Source organism: Eschrichtius robustus, chromosome 12 (genome assembly GCF_028021215.1).
Source record: "Eschrichtius robustus isolate mEscRob2 chromosome 12, mEscRob2.pri, whole genome shotgun sequence".
NCBI classification, from domain to species: domain Eukaryota; kingdom Metazoa; phylum Chordata; class Mammalia; order Artiodactyla; family Eschrichtiidae; genus Eschrichtius; species Eschrichtius robustus.
In genome coordinates, this window is record NC_090835.1 from 18058465 (window position 1) to 18073668 (window position 15204).

At 43.6% G+C, this 15204-nt stretch overlaps 1 protein-coding gene across 1 annotated transcript in view; it reads right to left on the reverse strand.

Annotated features, from left to right (window-relative positions):
• GXYLT2 (glucoside xylosyltransferase 2) overlaps positions 1-2101 on the reverse strand; it is an 81074-nt gene extending 78973 nt beyond the window's left edge. Inside the window, exon 1 of the mRNA XM_068557109.1 lies at positions 1770-2101. Coding sequence (XP_068413210.1) covers positions 1770-2044 — 275 coding nt within the window. The 5' untranslated portion in view covers positions 2045-2101. The remainder of the gene's footprint in view (positions 1-1769) is intronic.
• Positions 2102-15204: the final 13103 nt, after the last annotated feature.

Below are 15204 nucleotides of genomic sequence, written 5' to 3' on the forward strand. Positions count from 1 at the left end.
CAGAAAAATGTCAGGAAAATTATGAATGCAGGCAAGCCTAGTGTATGACATCTGCATTCGTACGAAAGGGCTCAACCTGTACCAAGACTGCTGGGATCTGTATCCTCATCATGGAACCTTGGACAAACTGCTAAACCTTGCGTAATATTTTCCTCATCTGTGAAATGGAGAGAGTATTAGTGCTTAATCGGTGCTTACTTCACAGAGCAGGGTCTCAAAGTTTGGTGTGCGTCAGAAACAAGGGGAGGGCTTGTTAAAACACATACTACTGAACTCAACCTCTTGATTTTTGATTTCGTGGGCCTGGGTGGAGGAGGGGAGGGGTGAGACTCAGCATTTCCAACAAAGCCCCGGGTAACTCTGGTGCTGCTGGTTCCATAGAGAACTCCAAGAGAACCACTATCATAGGGTTATGGTGCAGATGGCGTAGTTAATGAACGTAACCTAAGTGTTAATAATGACTATTTTAATGTACTGTGGTTAACACTATGCCTCGTAAAAAGTTAGCTGTGATAAATGGTGTCCATTCTAATTATCTTCCAAGTTGTCCCATCAACTTACAAATCATAGCAACTTTGCAGTTAAACCGTTAATAGAATCCATTACAAGAAACCTCAGTACATAGGAGGGAAAACCCTATTAGCTTCCTAACAGAAATATCCTTATTTTGAAGAGTGAATACATTCATAAGAGACTGTAAATGGTTCTAAATAGACTTAAAAGCAATTCTATACATCACTGGGGTTTTTTCCCCTAAAACTTGTCCATACCCATCTGTACATCTCTTACCAGGCAGAAGAGAAACAAAAGCTGACACAGCTACTTACTGAGGTTTCCTGACTTTTCTCTCACTTACAGTAAAAACGCCAAACCAAATTTAGTCATTACGGTGAAAAAGAAGTCTTCCACTCGTTTCGAGTAATTAAGGAGCCCAGCAAATGTGGACGTTGCAACTGGCAGTTAGAAACATCAACAGTCTCCAAAGGGTAGAGGAAACAGAGGGCTACAAGACAAGGGGATTGTTAAAAAGCTCTCCACAACAAAGGAAATGAACGCAAATCCCTAACCTGCGGGCTTTCCAGCAACCCTAAGGCCAAAGATGAAAAGCTATGGCGGGTTAAGCTCTGCGCAGATAAAGAGGATATCAGACAGAATGTCGACGGCTAAGATGTTTTCCTTGCAGCGCTCTGACCACACATGAGTCTGAAAAAGAAGGAGGAACAGGGAAAGCCCCACGCTTCCAAGGAGAAGACTTCTTAGTACACTCAGGTCGAGCGCCTCTTCTAAGCACAGGCGGAGATTCGCGGTTCAATGAGAGGCAGCCAGTACTTAGTAAACATCTAACTTTTCCAACTCAATCAGATCTAAGTTTTTGGTAGAAATTCTCCAGTGAAACATGAGAGTTAGATAAAGCATTCTTGCATCGTGATGGCTTTTGAGAAATTCGACAAAGGGCGCATGTTTGCAAGAATGCAAAAAAAAAAAAAAAAAAAAAAAAAGCCTTTGCCCTGACAGTTAAAAATGTACCATGCAGACCACTTTCCCTGACACTTCTCTTTCCAAAGGGTACGTGATGACCAGCACTGCGCTGTTACCAGGACTCCACGGAGACGGTTTTTCATTTCCAGCGGGGAAAGAAAGAAAAGTGGGCAGCCCGTGGGTGAACTTGGAGTTTGTCCCTCCAGCCCACAGCCTCCCTTGGACCGGACACGGGTGGAAGGAGGGAGCCACGGGTCCGCGGATGGGATTCTGGGGCTGCCACGACTCACCTCGCCAACTTCTTCAGGCTCGCGGCGCCCCGACGGCTGCCTCGGGGGCGCGGACGCGGAGGCCGGCGCCGGCGAGCGCTCTGGCCGGCCCCCGGGAGGGCACCCGGGCCCGGAAGGCGCGCGGGGGACGGCGCGGGGCGGCGCGGCGGGGCGGACGCGGGGCGAGCGAGCGGCGCGGGGGCTGCGGCGCGGCGGGCGCGCAGGGACAGCCCCGCGAGCAGGAGCGCGGCCAGCGCGAGCAGGAGCAGCGCCGCCGCCTTGTTGCGGAGCTTCATGGTGTGGCGCGGCGGCGGCGGCGGCGGCGGCGGCGGCCCCTGGGCAGCGCGGCCCCTCTGCGCATCGCGGCGCGCCGGGCGGCGGCGGCGGCGGAGGCGGCGGCGGGGCGAGGACAGCGGCGCGCGACGGCCGCCTCCTCAGCCAGCCCGCCGGGGACTGGGGTCCGGGCGGCTGACGGGCGAGCGGGCGCGCGACGGAGGAAGAAGGGGAGGGAGGGGGAGGCGTGAGCCGGCCCGAGGAGGGGCAGCCCGCGCCTACCGTACTGTGTGGAGTAGCCGCCCGTCCGTCCGCGCACCCGCCAGCCGCCAGGCGCTCTGTCTTCAGGTAGGGCAGCCTAAAAACCTCTCACCTCCTCATTCATCCATTCATTCACTCATTCATTGATTCGTTCATTCATTCATTGTCTCCCACTCCGTTCCATTCCCTCGTTTACTTCCTCAATTCCGTCACTCATTCACTTACTCTCCCATTCCATCTTCTCTTCATCGGATTCTCTCATTATTCCATGCCTTTGCCCCATCATTTATTTTTACCCATCTATCCACGCACTCGTGCACCTATCCATACATCCAGTCAGGCAGGAACATCTCTGTCCCGTTTTCGCAATGCAGGGCCTGGCACTTGGTGGGTACCTGTAGGATAACCACTCCGGATCCACGTTGTCTAAACAAGTTACAGAGTGAATTCTAGAGTCTGGGTTTGAAATCTGACTCTGCCGCTCATCATCTAGGCTAGGTGATCATGAGCAAGTGGCACTACTTTCTTGAGCCTTAATTTCCTAACGTGCAAACTGGGATTGTATTGCTGCTCTCCGCAGAGCCGTTGTGTGGACATTAAACAAAGCATTCGAAGAAACTTGCACAGTGCCTGGCTCACAATTGGTGCCCAATACAAGCTCTGTGATAATTAGTACAATAAAACAGAGCTTGTCATATATACATAAATGCACATTTTTTTCTTTCTGACATAGATTTGATATAGAGTAATATTCACAACCTAGTGTAGAAATGAATTCTTCTGAGACTTTAACAGCCCCAATCACCAGATCAAGTTTCCAGAGTTTCCCAACTCTTCTTCCAGGGCATCGCCAGTCATAAATGGGAAGCATGAGGGCACCTCCTCTTATTATTCACCATGAACTGACAGCCAGCATTCTATTAACTCTCTTTTCTGCTTGGCCACAGGACAAGGAACAGCAGTTATGACAATGTCTCTGAGATTCTACAGGATTCCATGTTGCCTTATAAATCGTCTAAAATTCAGGTATATTCCGAATGGTTCTCATATTAGCATTACATTTTAATTCTTTGAGATCCCATTGTATTTAAAGTTCTAGGAATGAGAATATTTAAACACCTGGAACCTCTGGCCAAGTAGGCACCTAAGAGATGGCAGGATGCAGGCTCAAGGTGTGCACAGCAGATGTTGCAGGTGAACGAGCACAAAAAAATCCATCGGTTTCCACTGAGGGTGAGGTATCGTCCCGCTAGGATGCATTTGGAATTGTGGGAAGGATGTTTTGGGTTGTCACAATAACTGGCAAGTTCTACTGGCACATACTAGACCTCCCACAATGCTCAGGACACTCCAGCAGCACAAAGAATTGTCCTGGGCCAACCGCCAACAAGGGGGCACTGTGGAGAAACACTGGGCTAGGCTAAAGCCTGGTGTTCAGGCCTTCCAAGTTTAGAAATGGCCACTATTATGTTAGTATGTGGCCCAGTGAAGCAAGAATTCCCAAACTCTGTCTTGCCACTTCCTCTGTTCCTCAAGGAGACACGTGCAATAAGAATAAAATAAGGCAAAGTAACACTTGGCTAACAGCTAAGGTTTTGGCCTCAAACACCAAAGTAGAACTTGGAACAGCTAGGTTTGACCAAACAGAGGGCTCTGTTTTCTTTAACTTTGCTGAAACAAAGGAAAGGCCTGATTTATCTCCTTCCCCTGAGTCCAAATTCATGTTTTGGTTACCATTCTGATATCTAACATCATGGAAAAAAGATTCCAGATACCATATCTATGAGTCATTCCCATTTGTCACTTGGATGTCAAATATACCAAATGCTTGTGTATTTGTCCCCCTACCCCAGAAATCTGTTTCTCCCCTTGTCTAGATACTCAGTTGCTCAAGCCAGAAATTAGGTGGGAACCAGCCTTGGTTTCTCTGTTTCCTCTCACCTCCTGTATTAGTTATCTGTTGTTGCATAACAAACTACCCCAAGTGTGGTGGCTTAAGATAATACACATACAACCTCATGCTTTCTGTGGGTCAAGAATCCAGCACAGTTTAGCTGGGTCCTCTGCTTCACAGGCTCTCAAAAGGCTGTAATCAAAGTGTTGGCCCGGGGGTGGTGGTCTCATCTGAAGGCTCAACTGGGGAAGGATCTGCTCCCAAGCTCACTCACATGGTTGTCAGAAGGGTTTCAGGTCATTGGACTGAGGGTTTCTGGTCCTTGCTGGCTCTTGGTCAGAGGCTGCCCTCAGTGCCTTGCCAGGTGGCTCCCTCTATCAGAGTAAGTACATCAGAAGAGCCAGAGAGAGAATGCCATCAAGACAGAGGTAACAGTTTTTTATTATCTATTTTTGGAAGTGACATCCCATCACTATGCCATCTTCTCCTTGTTGGAAGCAAGGCATTAAATTCATTCTGCACTCAGGTGGAGAGGATTACACAAGGGCCTGAATACCAGGATTACTGGGAGCTGTTTTAGAAGCCTGCTTCCCTCACCTCCCATATCCAAAGAGTCAGCAAGTTCTGTTGACTCTGCCTCCAAGACATAATCGGCATCTCTCCACTTCTCTCCTGAATTGTCAATAGTGTTTGCTTGACAAGATCAAACCTTGCCCAATTCCTAATGGCCTTGTTCCCATAGTATTTCACGTAAGTTATTCCCACTCCATCCCCCATGGCTCTGAATTATATAAGTGGCTCTTCTATGGCCTAGAAACTTTCTAATTGATCTCCTTGCTTTTTCCCATGGCTTCTTCCAATCCTTAAACCAGAATAATCTTTTAAAAACATAAACTGAATCCTATTTCTCCTTTGCTTACAACTCTTCAGGGATGGCAACAAATTTTTAGATATAATACCCAAGGCACAATCCATGAAAGAAATGATTGATAAGCTGAATTTTATTATAATTAAAAACTTCTGTTCTGTGAAAGACAAAAGTCAAGAGATTCGGAAGAGAAGCTACAGACTGGCAGAAAATATTGGCAAAAGACACATCTGACAAAAGACTGTTCTCCAAAACATGCAAAGAACTTTTAAAACTTAACAATAAGAAAACAAACAACCTGATTTAAAAATGGGCCAAAGACCTTAATAGATGCTTCACCACAGGTGATATACAGATGGCCAGTAAGCGAATGAAAAGATGCCCCACGTTCTTTCACCAGGGTGGTTCAGTGACTAACGCTCCGCGCTCCCAATGCAGGGGGCCCGGGTTTGATTCCTGGTCAGGGAACTAGATCCCATATCCCGCAACTAAGAGTTTGCATGCTGCAACTAGAAAAAGATCTTGCATGCCTCAGCTAAAGACCCTGCATGCCGCAGTGAAGATCCCATGTGGCACAACTAAGACCTGGCACAGCCAAATAAATAAATAAATATTAAAAAACAAAAACAAAAAACAGACAGTGAGATACCACTACACACCTGTCAGAATGGCCAAAATCTGGTACCCTGACACCACCAAATGCTGACGAGGATGGGGACCAACAGGGACTCTCATGCGTTGCTGGTGGGAATGCAAAATGGTACAGACAGTTTGGCGGTTTCTTACACAATGAAACACACCCTTAACCATACAACCAGCAGTCACACTCCTTGGTATTTATTCAAAGTAGCTGAAAACTTGTATCTATACAATAGCCTGCACTTCAGTGCAGGTTATTACTAATTAGTTATTAGTAATTTGTAATAGCAGCTTTAATAGTAATTGTGAAAACTTGGAGGCAACCAAGGTGTCCCTCAGCAGGTGATGGATCAATAAACTATAGTGCATCCACACAGCTGGATGTGGACTTTGGGTGATAATGATGTGTCAATTCATATTCTTCAATTGAACGAATGTACCCCTCTGGTGCTGAGGTGTTGATGGTGGAGGAGGCTGTGTATAAGAGGAGACAGTACGTGTATTGGAATTCTCTGTAGTTTCCCTTCAATTTTGCAGTGAACCTAAAAAATTGCTCTTAAAAAAAAAAATCTATTCTTTTAAAAAGCAGGTATGGGATTTTTCACTCAAGTACTCTGACTCTACTGTGTGTGTTGTTAACCATGCCCCCCAGAGTATAATGTATATATGTTGCTTGAGCAAAGAGAAGGCTGTGAAATGACCTCTACAAGAAGGTAGCCAATAAATACCACAGTGGGCAGGACAGGAGGTTTGGGGTTATGTCTGTATCAGTTAGAAGGAACGGAAGAGAATATCTGACTAACTGTGGCTTAATCTATGGCTTTTCCAACTTTAATGGGTGGACAAATTATCTGGAGGTCTTGTTAAAATGTAGATATCAAGGTAGTGTGTCTGAGCCATGGCCTGAGAGTCTGCATTTCTAATAAGCTGTTAAACATTGCTTCTGCTGCTAGTGGTGATCCAACATTTTAAGTAGCAAGGACTTGAATAATAAAGACATCTTTATCTTACATAGTAAGAAATCCAGAACAGATGGAGGACAGGGGTGGAAGGAAATGTTTCCACTGGATACCTACTGTGAACATTTTTGTGTTTGTCTTTTGGTGAGCATATGAATGCATGTGTGTCGGATATATACTAGGATGGAAATTGCTGTGCTACAAAGTAGGCATAAGCTTACCTTTAGTGGATGCTACGCAACAGTTTTCCCACGTGATTTTATCAACTTACCCACCTACCAGTAATGCATGAGAGTCATGGTTGCTAAACATCTTTGCCAACATTTTGTTTGTTTGTTTTGTTTCATTTTAACCACTCTGGTGGGTGTGTAGTGGTATTGTGGTTTTAATTTGTATTTCCCTGAGGACTAATGAAGTTAAGCATCTTTTCATGTATGTATTGGCCAATTAGACTCTTAGTTTATGTCTTTTATGAAATAGCTGCTCCAGTCTTTTGCTCATTCTTCTGTTGAGTTGCCTTTGATTGATTTGTAGGATTCTCCAGAATCTGCATAAAGAACCCTTATCAATAAATATAATTTCATTTTTAAACGTAAATCTTTGATTAACTTGGCATTTATCCTGGGTGAGTATGGGCCCAACTTTTTTTTTTTTTCAGATGGTTTTCTCAACACCAGTACTGCACAGTCCATCTTTCCCCCATCAATTTGAGATGTCACCTTGGTCATGTACTGCATTCCTAGGTGTATTTTGAGATATTTCTGGGTTTTCTATTCCATTCTGCTTGTCTGTCTCCCGTGTGAGAGTGCAATTTTATGTACTTAGCATTAAAACATGCTTATATATCAATCAGGATGAGTCCTATTGTTTTAGAGCTTCCCAGGCTATTTTTATTTGTTTTTCCATATGAACTCAGAACTAGTTTGTCTCATTCTAAAATTAAAAGAACAACTTTATTGGCATTAAGACAAATTTTTAAATTAACTTACAACAAATTAACATCTGCACAATCTTCTTTTTCCAATCGAGAGTGATTAAATGTCCCTTATTGGTTCAAATCTTATTTGGTATCCTTCAAGGATGCATAAACTTTTGATAAGCATAACTGAACAGGTGGGAAAATGAGGAAAATCTCTGAGGCCAAGAAACTACAAGAAAGTAAGAAACCTGAGAGATTATTCAGCACTGTAGTCAAATTTTTCTTTGGACAGGAAATAAAACCTAGAGCCCAACCAAGCAAGGCATGAGGTTGGAGTGGGAACACTTGAATAAACTGGGTCCCCCAAAGAGTGACACTCTGACTATAACAGTCACAGACTATATAAAGCATCACTCAGCTGAGCAATACCATCTTATCAGGCCCATCCCTAAAATTCTCAGGGTCTGGGGCAAGAGTAAAAATGGAGACCCACCATTATAGCACAGGGAACTCTGCTCAGTATTCTGTAATAACCTAAATGGGAAAAGAATTTGAAAAAGAATAGATACATGTATATGTATAACTGAATCACTTTGCTGTACACCTGAAACTAACACAACATTGTTGATTGACTATACTCCAATATAAAATAAAAATTTAAAAAAAATGGAGACCCACCTACCATACGCTTAACTATTTACAAGTTATAAGTCAAACTAACCACTGTCAAATGACATATGTTCTATGCTCCTGTATGGCAAATATGTTTTGATAACAACCTTGAAGTCCAGGAGGAACTTTAAGATTTCTACATGTATGCCCGGGGGTGATAGAGAGCAAGTACTCAGCCCCAGCCTTGAGCTCCTCCCCTCCTCCCTCCACCCTGGCCCATGCATGGGCACCCCTGTCCATATGTCTAAGCTTTGTCCATGCCCCTGCAAACAGCTGCCCTTTGGCCACGCTCAGGTCCAAGGGCGTGTACACTAGGGGCCTTTCGCCCTCAGAAGGACCACTCAGGAAGGAGGCCTGCACAAACCCTGGAGATGGGCTCAGGAGCATTTAGATAAGGAATCACAGAGTCTTGGCTATCCAGAGTGTGTTCTAGAAGGAGGAGGGCCCAGGGCTCTGGATGGGCACTGCCTGGCAAGGGCCAGAGTGGGTCTCAATAAAACATGGGGCCCAGCAGGAGTCACTCTACCTGTGGTTTGAGGACAATAAACGTCCTTGCGCTGATGAGGGGATTTCTCAGCGGAAACTGGAACGGACTGTACAGCTATGACATAGGACTTTGGATGTCTCCGTAGATGGTAGTATGGAGAGATGACCATGACTGAGGATCACACAGGACTGGGCATTCCTGCACGTGTCTGTGCAACAGAAATGACTCCAAGCATCAGATGCCCTCTCAGACCCACCCCACTCTACTCAGTTCCATGATGTTTGGAAAACTTCCTAGAAATAAAATGGCACCTTGGGGTGAATTAGGGAGGAAGAGAAAAACCTTAACCCCTTGAGTTTACCCCAAAGAGATTAAAGAAAAGCTCTGAAGTGACTGAGTTTACCATAAATTGACAGGCACACTGCTGCTAGAGAGAGAAATTAAATTCAGATATGGAAAAATCAAAGTTACATTTTTTGGTACCTGAGTTGAAAGTTCATACCTAACACGGATTGTATTGGTGCTTTGTAGGTACACTAGGGTTTTAAGATCCATCTACTTTTTTAAAAATAATTAATTAATTTATTTATTTTTGGCTGTGTTGAGTCTTCGTTTCTGTGCGAGGGCTTTCTCTAGTTGCGGCAAGCGGGGGCCACTCTTCATCGCGGTGCGCGGGCCTCTTCACTATCGCGGCCTCTCTTGTTGCGGAGCACAGGCTCCAGACGCGCAGGCTCAGTAGTTGTGGCTCACAGGCCTAGTAGCTCCGCGGCATGTGGGATCTTCCCAGACCAGGGCTCGAACCTGTGTCCCCTGCAATGGCAGGCGGATTCTCAACCACTGCGCCACCAGGGAAGCCCAGATCCACCTACTTTTGAGAACAGCCTGACTCACAGTTCATGACCATCTCATCACAGGGACAGGAGAAAGAGTGCAGAACTCCCATCTGAATAGAACGTGGTGGTCATGTGGGGGGAGTAGAAGATGATAGACAAAGAGGGACAAGAGGGGGCTATTGATACATGGATTCCTAATAAGTAACCCCAAGGTCTCTTCAACCAGGAGTTCTCTTGGTGAACTCAGAAAACAATTTTGCTATTAAAATGTGTGAATTTTATCTAAATTTCCAGGATACACATATTAACTAAAATTAGACTTCTGAGGATTTTTTGTTGGGGAACTGCACAAAAAGAAACAAGATAACATTGAAGGAAGACTAATGCTGCTATGTATTATCATGCTCTAGTCAGCTCTGATTACAGCAGGATGTTATTGGCACTTAAGTCACTTGATGAAATAGAGTAGAAACCTAAGAAATGATTCTGGATAATATCCATCTGTGCTGTGAATTAAAGAATGCTTTTTAAGTCAGTGTGGAAGGATGACTTTGGGGTAAACAAATGCCAAAATACCATCAGGAAGAAATAAAAAGTTGAATATAAACAATAAACCATAAAAGAGCTGAAAGAACACAGAAGTAAATAGTTTTATGAATTTAGTTTGGAGACAGCTTTTGTGAGCATAGCCAAAGTCATTGTTGTTTATAACGGCCAGCAAATTGGATGTAACTGAATTACCTAATCATTGAGATCAGATAAATTGTGGTACCTCAATTCAATACAATGTAATTCACATAGAAAGGTTATTCATGACAACATTAATTTAAAAATAAGCTATCAAGGGACTTCCCTGGCTGTCCAGTGGTTAGGACTTCACCTTCTAATGCAGGGGGTACAGGTTTGATCCCTGGTTGGGGAGCTAAGATCCCACATGCCTTGAGACCAACAAACCAAAACATAAAGCAATATTGTAACAAATTCAATAAAAGACTTTAAAAATGGTCCACATCAAAAAAAAATCTTAAAAAAAATAAGCTATCAAAAAAGTAAGTACAGTTTAATCTTATTATAAGAAAAATCTATGTATTTAGCAAAAAAGTGTAGAACATTAATAGTCTGGTTAATGGTGAATTTATATTCTTCTTTATGTTTTTCTGTATTTTTTAATTTAAATAAACAATCTCCACAAAACTCCCAAAACTTCTGTGAGACTTCTCTATACTAAGCAATCCTTACTACTTTTAAAAATTAGTGGAAGCAGCTTTATTCACGATAGCCAAAAAGTGGAACCAAGCCAAATGTCCACTAACTGGTTAATGGATAAACAAATATGGCATATCCATACAATGGAATACTATTCAGCAACAAAAGGAAATTAACTACTGATTCACATTACAGCGTGGATGAACCTCAAAAACATTATGCTATGTGAAGGAAGCCAGACACAAAGGACCACTTATTGTATGGTCCAATTTACCTGAAATGTCCAGAAAGGCAAATCTATAGAGAAAAAAATGTAAATTATTTGTGACCTGCAACTCAAAGCAGGAAGAAAGATTAATTGTAAATGCAGAGAGATTTTGTTGGGAGGGATGGGAATATTCTGGAACTAGATTAAAGTGATGATTGCACAACTGAGTAGAAAAAATCGCTTAAAACAGAGTGAATTTTATTAAATGTAATTTATGCCTCAATAAAGTTTTTTTAAAAACTTAATGGAGAATTTGGTGAAAATTCAGAGCCTAAAAGGTTTAGAGGTTTTGTTTTGGTTTGGTTTTAACATGGAAGGAGAGGATGAGGAAAGAATGATTAGAGACTTTACAACTACAAAGGAAAGAATCTGGCATTAAATACTACAGGATCTGTCCAGATATTTACCAGATATTAAGGATGGATATACCATGGTGTTTGGTTTTTTTAAAAATTAATTAATTAATTTGTTTGTTTGTTTATTTATGTCTGTGTTGGGTCTTCCGTTGCTGCATGCGGGCTTTCTCTAGTTGCGGTGAGCAGGGGCTACTCTTTGTTGTGGAGCAGGGGCTCTAGGCGCACGGGCTTCAGTAGTTGTGACATGCGAGCTCCATAGTTGTGGCGCACGGGCTCTAGAGCGCAGGCTCAGAAGTTGTGGCGCACAGGCTTAGTTGCTCCGCGGCATGTGGGATCTTCCCAGACCAGGGCTCGAAGCCATATCCCCTGCACTGGCAGGTGGATTCTTAACCACTGCACCACCATGGAAATCCACCGTGGTATTTTTGATGCCAGGAGAGAAAGCTTATCTAGAGTTAGGCACAGAATCATGATTCTATTTCCTTAGCCAACTGTGGGCTCCTGGAGAAAAGAAACTAAGTCTTAGCCTTATTAACTTTTGCTACCAACTTGCTATGTGATCTTCCCCCAATCACTTCATTTCTCTGAGTTTCAATTTCTTTATCTTAAAAAAAAAAAAGGGGGATTGTACTAGATGGTTGTTTTTTTTTTTTTAATATTTTCTTCATTCATTTTTTTTTTTTTAAATTTATTTTATTATGGCTGTGTTGGGCCCTCGTTTCTGTGCGAGGGCCTTCTCCAGCCGCGGCAAGTGGGGGCCACTCCTCATCGCGGTGCGCGGGCCTCTCACTACCACGGCCTCTCTTGTTGCAGAGCACAGGCTCCAGACGCGCAGGCTCAGCAACTGTGGCCCACGGGCCCAGCCGCTCCGCGGCATGCGGGATCCTCCCAGACCAGGGCTCGAACCCGTATCCCCTGCACCGGCAGGCAGACCCCCAACCACTGCGCCACCAGGGAAGCCCCAGATGGTTTTTATAGTCCTGTTCAGCTGCAAAATTACCTTCCTTGGCGTTCACCACCCTTATCAATTTGCCCCAACCTGTTTTCCAATCCTAATGCTTGTTGCTTCAGTTTTTTGTATCCTCCACATCAGATAAGGTGACCTGGTTCCACCCCATTTATCTGTAATTTTTCTCCCGGGAGCCTTTGCTCAGGCCCCAGACTTATCAGAAATGAGAGTTTTCTAATTGTTCCAACCCCCATGCATTTCTCTATTTCTGGATCTCTCTGACTGAATTTCTACACTGTATTGTCTTTCATTGCTATTCCATTTATACATTGCTGCATTGCAAACCTCCCCCAGACCTACCAATGTGAAACAACGATCATTTTCTTAGGCTGACAATTTTGCGAGTTAGAAAGTAGGGCAAGCACAGCGGGGATGGCTTGTCTCTCTTCTGATGTAACTGGGGCCTCAGCTGGGGTGGCTCAGATCCTAGAGGTGGGTGGGATGGAGCCATAAGCCTAGAGCTGTGTTTCTGGCTGACAGTGAGATTCCTCTGTTCTTCTTCATGTGACATCTGCTGAGGCTTGAAAGTCCAAGGTGACTTCTTCACTCTTGGGAATGGTGCCTGGGCTGGGATGGCGGAGGCAGCTAGGGCCGGCCACACAACCTCTCCATGTGGCAGTTTGGGCTTCCCCACAGCCTGGTGGTCTCAGGAGTAGCTGGATTTCTTACACTGTGGCTGGCTTCCTTCAGAGCATGCATTTCAATAGTGCAGTTGGAAGTGGTAAGGTTTTTTTATGACCTGGCTCTCAGAAGTCATGCAGGGTCACCTCTGCTGCATTCTGTTGGCTCCACAGGGCCAACCCAGATTCACTGTGCAAAGGGACCACACAAGGGTGTGATTACTGGGAGTAGTGGCTCATTGTGGGAAGACACAGCTTTGGAAATTGGCTACCACAACTGCTAATCCTTCTGTGTTTTATTTTCATAACTAAAGTCTAAATTATTTGAAGTTAGAGATCATTTCTTTCATCTTGTATTATCTCCTCTCTCTCCTCTTCCCAGATCATCAAGAACAGAAACATGTGTTTTATAGATGTTGGACTAGAGGCGGGATAAGCTCAGGGGTCCCAATCCTGGCTGTGCTACTTATAAGCCATGAGACCCGGGCAGTCATTCAACCTCTTTAAGTCCAAGTTTCCTCATCTATAAAATGAGGGTGCTGGTGATATAACGGCTGTTTCCTCCTAGAGCTGAAATAATGACATTGTTTGCAAATCACTTGCAAAAATGGCTCCTATGTAATAAGTGACCAATAAATACCAGCTATTATTGTTGATTAAATTTATACCGTAAATTTATGATAACTTGGGGACAGTATTGCCCAGAGGAAAAGGAAAGAACCCAAGCACTATTTTCCAGGGTGAAAAAAAATTCCATAAACTATGATAATGAAGGCAGCAGGCTCTGTCCAATTGGCTGGAGACGTCTGATGCCGTGAAGACGTAAGTTTAAATTTTCTTATTTCTTCATGTCTCATATAAGAAAGAAGACATCTAATTGACTACAAATTATGACTTAAAAAATCACAATAAAAAGGTTGTTAAATACTGAGATGACCAAGAAAAGCAAGTGTCAATAAACAAAACCCATAAGGAAAAAATATTGATTTGAAACGAAGAAAATGTCAAGGTAGGAGAAAAAGTGTAAATAAATTGAGGGATGAATGAACACTTAGAAACTATGCAAAAACCAGAGTGCAGAATGGAGCAAAGCCAAGGGAGAAGATTAGGAGAGGATTCAAGGCTAGGTCTTCATTATGTACCATTGACAATGACATAATTACTACCTACATTTCAAATACTGTGGCCTCTAGTTGAAAGGATTTATTCTTATTTAGGAAAAAAGTGACTAATGTGAACTATTCTGGGAAAATAACGTAAAATAATCCAGTTATGCTATTTCAGTTTTACAGAGAAGTACTTACAATGAGTTTACAATACACCTAACCAACAGAAATTGTTTCAAATTGCACAGGGACCTATTTTTCTCCTCCTTAGAGCTCATAGTTTTGCTTAGTATTTTCTCCAAAAGGCTGGTTTTCTTCTGCGTGGCTGCAATAATCAAAAGGCATTCAGGAAGAAAGAGAGTCTTGGCAACAGTTTTTTTTAAATATAGGAAAAATCATGGCTTCAAGACCCCTTGGTGAAGAAATGCCAGGAAATGACACTGCAGAAAAATCAAGAAGTAGGCTGTTGAGTTAATTTGAGGAATTTCGATATTGAAAGCAAGGTGGGCATTCCACTCTATTTGGAAGAGTGGACCTGTAGCACAGACGGCATCTTAGATTGGGGCTCCTGGAAACAGAGTCTAAGGAGGACCATTGAGTGAAGGTGGTTTTAGGAGGGATGCCTTGGGAGATATACCTGTAAAGAGAAAGTGACACTGGACAGAGGCCCACAGTGCCATTGCAACCAAGGCCTCTGCCAATCCTGCAGGGAGCTTTGGAGCCGGGATGGCTTTCAGAGTTGTCCCATCTGAGGCAGCGAGCCTGACCTTTGTATCCTGCATTAGCCTTTTGGAGGTGGGTAACTTTGGACAAGGCAGTTTTCTGCGGTCAAGGGCAATGCCCTGTGAGGGACACGGCTGTGAGCCATCAGCAGCCTATACTCCCAGCATCCAGGGGTGAGTCAGCTCTTCTTATTGTTTTCTAGTCATGCACAGAATTTCTTTTGTTATATATTGATTAATTACATACAGTAAGGTGCCCAATCTTAAATATGTGTGTGGCTCTATGAATATTATGTAGTATATATCCACATAATTCCCACCCAAATCAAGATATAGAGTAAATATTTCTCACCCAGCAGGCTTC